The following is a 6533-nucleotide window of genomic DNA, read 5'->3' as shown; positions in this document are numbered from 1 at the left end:
AGTACCGAGCTCATAAACCAGACAAAATCATAGCAGCAGCCGTTCTTACCTCACGGTATAAGCATAAAAACGTTAATAAAGTAACAACAAATATCTATTAAATCTATAAAGTAACAAATACATATTAATTATTACTCAAATTATTATTTCAGTCGTTTTTAATGTATCAAGCATCTATATGCAAAGAAAAGCCAAAAACTATGGTTTTTATCATTAAATGAAGATATAGCTTAAAGTTGCTTTGCGGGCCTTATGGCATAACCAGGTTTCATTCACCCGGGCACCTGGGCAGTTGCAAACTTTGCCAGCCAAGACAGTTGGTAAGTTATTTGGTTATAACAAATAAAAGATAAAAAACACAATTATAATTTTAGGATAATCTTAACTATGACATCAGTTACATTTATAAACTTATATTACAGTTTTGGCATCTGGCCAATTATTACTGGAACTTTGAATTTAATTTTTTTTAACGCTTTGTTACTCGAAGAATGTGTGTGTTTGTAAATTCACTTGCTTTTTCTTCAGATTTTTGGGTAATTATTGATTTTATACGTTAATCCATTCTGTATCTTAAGCTGTTCTCAACTACCTTTTATATAATGACAAATTAAAATTTAGTTGCTTCATTGCTGACCATCTTATAACTTTTTTGCTTGTAAAATCAAAAATATTTAAAAGATTGCTTCTCAAGTTAATAAGACGTATAAAGTTTGTGATATTCTTAACCCTATGATGCTTTCAGTTCTTTCTCTTCTAGATTCAGCAAAAGCCCATAGATAATATAGAGAATAACTTATACAAAGCTGATGAAAATGTGTGTGAAGGCACTAAACATCTAGGGATGGTAAGTTGTTCAAAGATGTATATTTATCTAACATTCAATGATTATTTTATACGAGTTATGTACAGGATGTCTGTAAATGACTATACACATTTTAAAGTGTAATATCAATTAAATGAAAGGTATATTTTCATCGACATACTCTCATGTTTTATACCACTTTTACACGACCTCGGAGAACATTTTAACCCTACATTTGGAAGCCGGCAGTGATAATAAAATGTGCTGTTCCCAGCAAGATGGGTTACGACAATGCCACCTGTTTGTATTCCCCAAATCTAATTCAAGTGGAATTTTTTATGTTGAGACACTCACATATATAGATTAAAATCCCTGTATAGCTACACATTCCAAACATAAAGATTCCATTGATGACTCTTCTGCTACAAAATCCAGGACAAACTATAATACTCACGAATATGTACATCCCTCACCAAGCAGCGGGGTTGAAGAGAAGCGGAAAAAAGCTTCTGAACACCCCTGGTTGTCCTCAAACACGTTGAGGTTGAAAGGACGTAACCAAAATTACCACCCAGAGTATAAGTAAGTACAAGGTATACTCAATCTCACTAGTTTCAGCCTTAAAGAAGATTCAACATTTCACCACCGTTCCAAAATGGTGGCTATTGAATAAAAAGAGCAGTCCATTTTGTGGCACAAAGGATTCAAGATTCTTGTTCTAATGCACTACCGACTCTGCCAATAGCAACAACAAACAATGGCATGAGTAGTATAAGGACAAATAATCTGTGTTTTTTTTAAGAGGAACACCAGAGGTCCAGTGTAAGTAAAGACACTGTCACCTCAGTAAGCATACCTGGACATCCTGGTTTGACTGGGTCTGGAGCATACATTAAGCTTAGAAAATCAGGTAGCTGCACTTTCAAGGATGTGTCGGGTGGGATAAAGCACTAGGGCTAAAAATTTTAGGTGGGGGAGGAGGCCGTCTGTCGGTCCTTTTCAGGACTAGGAGGAGGACCCTGGTCCAATTCTCAGAATTTTGGTGTGGGGGGAAACGAGAGTACCCCAAGAAAACCTCTTGTATACCTTGTATGCTTCTTTAAACCAACTTATAAACTAGTGAGATTGAGTATACCTTGTAGGCTTCTTTAAAACAGCATAACAACTAGTCAGATTGAGTATACCTAGTAGGCTTCTTTAAAACAACATAAAAACTTAGTGAGATTGAGTATACCTTGTAGGCTTCTTTAAAACCAACATATAAACTAGTTAGATTGAGTATACCTTGTAGGCTTCTTTAAAACAGCATAAAAACTAGTCAGATTGAGTATACCTAGTAGGCTTCTTTAAAACAACCTAAAAACTTAGTGAGATTGAGTATACCTTGTAGGCTTCTTTAAAACCAACATATAAACTAGTTAGATTGAGTATACCTTGTATGCTTCTTTAAACCACTTATTATTTATCTTGACACGTCAGCGGTGCCCTCGAGGCATATTACAGTTTCTTTGGGAGGCATGCTCAACCTTTTGGCAAAATTTTCGTTCAGCGTGTAATATTGTAAGCCTTGAGAACAAACGCAAAGTATAATGTACATTTGAAAAATGTTTAAACCTTTTAATTATATATTTTAAAACAACTAATACATAATTAACTAAAATATAATAATCAAGACCTAATTACAAGTATAATGTACATTTGAAAAATGTTTAAGCCTTTTAATTATATATTTTAAAACAACTAATACATAATTAACTAAAATATGATAATCAAGACCTAATTACAATTTAAACTGTATCTGTAACTGCTATAGTCAGTCAAACAGCCAACTATACAATAGCCAATTTCATGTATTCCGTGATGACAACTTGGTGCCAATTTCAAAATAACTGGAACCTTCTTGATTTGCTGAGATAACAATACATTTGTCAAACACACTAAGTGATACTCATCCCCTTCTTGTTTGTCTTTTTATAATCTTTGCTAATAAACCTTACTATGCTGATGGACATGTTTATGACAAATAGAAAAGACATTTTCTCCTCTACCTGAATCTAATCTGGACTGTACTCACACATGGACTTCATAGGTAAAATAGAAAGGGATAGGTGCCCATTCCTTAGATTGAATAAATCAGGTTTGGTCTGCTTTTCAATATAGGGTTTCGTGGTCATCCATTGCATTGTCTCTGGTGTGAACGTTCCTTTGGTCATATACTGGTTATGTCATCCAGTGGGAGAGAAACTGTTATTTTAGCTCAACTGAATAATGATGGCTAGAAACAATAGAGAAACCATAGAAGTAATGAAACACATTAAAAATAATTTAATCTTAAATAAGGATGAAGGATTAGCAAATCAAAAAGAAAGTAGATGGCATGATATTTTTTAAGTATATAAAGTAGTAGTCACATTACTTTGGCTTTTTTGTATTCATATGTTGCACAGCATTTGGTTTCACTCCTGAGGATGACGTGAATGACGTCAAAACATGTAGAATGTCTTTTTACGACTGTTGATTGGTTTTTAAATAAAATTTTAATTGTATATTATACAATGTTGATCGTTGAGTATTTTAATATATTTTATAACTCAACCATTTAAAGAAACGATTCAATTTAAATGTTGCAAAACACAATTATATTCTAATTTTTTGTTTGTCATTTGAATTTTATATTTTTCTGTCAGCTTTTAAATTTTGTCACCAACAATTTGTTTCAGGCAATCGGATATCTTGAGGCCAGATATTGGTAAAAAAATATATGCATATTTAGTGTTGAGAATGGGACCAAATTTTGGTTCTATGTAACACCAAGTAAGATCTTTTTATTATAGAAAAAAAAAATTGATAGACTCAAAGTCTTTAAGAAAAACTACTGGTACACTAATACAGAAACTGCCAGAACATTAAAACAGCATCTGATAATTACAAGTATGCAAGCCAGTACGGTCAAGCAGTTTTGGCTGTGCTTGTGTAACTGTAGTAATGTACACTGGAACAATGATAGCTGAGTACTGCAACCTGCAGCAAGAACTGGCAACCTACTGCAGTATTTTGCCAAGCATAATCTATTGTATTTCAGTATCGCCAAGTATGGAAAAGAGAATTGAAGCAATTGAGTTGTGATTCTTAAGTTGCATCTTAAGGTATGTTGGACAAGCCACACCTCATATAAAGATATTTTGTCAAGAGCAGGTTGTAGGAAGAAGCTGCTGACTCAGAAAGAGACAGTTTGGGTTTCTTTGACACCTTTAAAAAAAAACAAAGAAATTGAAAGACTGGTCGTATGTGGAAAGATCAAAGGAAGGAGAGACCATGGAAGACAGAGGTTGATAGAGTTCAAGAGTCTATCTAAATGGATGAATGTATCAACATTGGAAATACTTTGTGCCTCAAGGAGAAGAGATCAGTGGAAGACCATGGTCACCAACATCCTGTTTAGATATGGTACATAGAGAGGGAGAGATCTGTGGAAGACCATGGTCACCAATGTCCTGTTTAGATATGGTACATAGAGAGGGAGAGATCTGTGGAAGACCATGGTCACCAATGTCCTGTTTAGATATGGTACATAGAAAGGGAGAGATCTGTGGAAGACCATGGTCACCAACGTCCTGTTTGGATATGGTACATAGAGAGGGAGAGATCTGTGGAAGACCATGGTCACCAACGTGCTGTTTGGATATGGTACAAAGAGAGGGAGAGATCTGTGGAAGACCATGGTCACCAACATCCTGTTTGGATATGGTACATAGAGAGGAAGAGAGTAACATGCACATTAGAATCAGGTTATTCCATGTAGTGTGCAGTGTATCCTTAACCCACCTAATTAACAGAATATATTCCTAAGAACACATTTGTTATATATCAGTGTTTTTTTCCCCTCCATTTCTAACATTTTTGCACAGAATATATATAAAAAAAGGGTGCCTCAAATATCTGACCTTCAGGTAATATTGCCCTGACTTATTCTGCTTGTCTGAAATGATGAACTAGAGGGAAGAGTGCTAGTTAACAGCACTCACTGCCAACTGTTGGACTACTCTGGTCGAGTTGTGGGGTTTGACTGTCACTCTTATAACACACTCATGGCTCACAAGTGTGGCAAGGACATGAACCGTGGAGCCTACCAATAGCAACAAAGAACTGTTGCTGTGGGTTTCAATGACCTCATTATTCATAGATGCCCCACTTATCTGATCATGCTCCTCCATTATCTGCAATTACTTCTGTATATATATATCCAAACACAAGCTTTGTTAGAAAATCCACCTGCGACACCTTAATATGTGGGCCACATTTGATCTTGCTAGCTTATGAATAAGTGTATGAACATGGTTTCAAACAAGGTGCTAGATTTGGGTTCATTGACACATTTTATAGCCCCACATATCAGGGAATTATGCCATATAATGACACCACACTGAGCCTCCACATGTCAAGGTTGGTCCTTGTAGCTCCAAAACTGTGGAAGGAGTTTGTAGATAAACAAACAAATTTTGATTGGCTCATGAAGGAATTTCCCAACGTTTGACTGCCTCTACTGAACTTTTCTGCCTCTTTGTTGGTCAAGCTTGATTTTACAAAATTTGTTTATTTTAGTTACCTATGAAATGTGAGGTTAGGGGTATACTATGGGGTGGGAGTGGTGGTGCTTGCCCCATCATTTTTGGCAGGCTATATGCTAGTATTGTAATAAATGACAAAAAATTAAATTTAAATAGATTAAATATTTTAAAGGTAGAAATTTATGTAAAATTTGGAACGAGTTCAATTACAAATTCTGTAATATTAATTGTAACTCGTTAAATAAATCCAGTTTTGATTGATAAATGCAAGCCTCTACTTTCACATTTATCTCAAACCCTAACTTTTATTAAAACTTTCTCTGATTTATCAAAAGTAAATTTTATGAAGGAAATTTAGTTCAAACTACAATATTATAGACAAACTGTGAATATTTAAAAAAAATTCTCTCGTTTAAAAAAAAGACTGATTTTTTCCATTTGAAGTTTGATATGAAGATATTTGACTAAAAGTTTCAAGTTTTGAGAGAGAGAGAGAAAAAGAGGTATAAAATGTGGTAAATAAATCATGTATGCTGCTTTATGTTTACAATTACTAAGTACTAACTGTTCGATACTATTATAACCATCAGACATGCACAAACATTTTTATTTAAGTTAGTAAATTATTACTTTTTCCATTTTTTTCCACAACTCAGGCAGCTGCATTACGAGCCAGTATGTTTCCTGTAACAGGTGCTTTGGTTGGTGGAATTGTGGGAGGACCTCTAGGTTTAATGGCAGGATTTAAATTAGCTGGTGTTGCAGCTGCCGTAGGTGGAGGTGTCTTAGGTAAGTGTTAAGACGTATTACTTATTAAAATTTAACTTGGAGTTAATTAATAACTCATTACATTGTAGAACCCTTATAAAATATAATTTTCATGTAGGTGGAGGTGTCTTAGGTAAGTGTTAAGACGTATTACTTATTAAAATTTAACTTGGAGATAAATAATAACTCATTACATTGTAGAAACCTTGTAAAACAATTTTTACAGGAGTAGTTTTACCTCCAGACTACATGAACCCTTTCTGTACCACATAGCACCTTTTTGGTGTCAAGTGCACACCTACATATCATAACTTAACTTAAAATGCTAATTCTCACTCTTACTCTGTTTCAAGAATTTTAACTCTCAAATATTTTAGAATTGGTGTTTTGTC

At 34.4% G+C, this 6533-nt stretch overlaps 1 protein-coding gene across 4 annotated transcripts in view; it reads left to right on the top strand.

Annotated features, from left to right (window-relative positions):
• LOC106465159 (syntaxin-17-like) overlaps window positions 1-6533 on the top strand; it is a 27468-nt gene that overhangs the window by 16312 nt on the left and 4623 nt on the right. For all 4 annotated transcript variants that reach the window (XM_022392988.1, XM_013925358.2, XM_013925359.2 and 1 more), the window contains exons 6-7: window positions 761-847; window positions 6030-6162. In XM_022392988.1, the coding sequence (XP_022248696.1) occupies window positions 761-847; window positions 6030-6162 (220 nt within the window). The remainder of the gene's footprint in view (window positions 1-760; window positions 848-6029; window positions 6163-6533) is intronic.

The sequence above is a fragment of the Limulus polyphemus genome, unplaced genomic scaffold (assembly GCF_000517525.1).
Source record: "Limulus polyphemus unplaced genomic scaffold, Limulus_polyphemus-2.1.2 Scaffold1852, whole genome shotgun sequence".
In the NCBI taxonomy this organism is placed as follows: domain Eukaryota; kingdom Metazoa; phylum Arthropoda; class Merostomata; order Xiphosura; family Limulidae; genus Limulus; species Limulus polyphemus.
The sequence above is the reverse complement of the archived record's forward strand: the minus strand, read 5'-3'. Positions and strand labels throughout refer to the sequence as shown.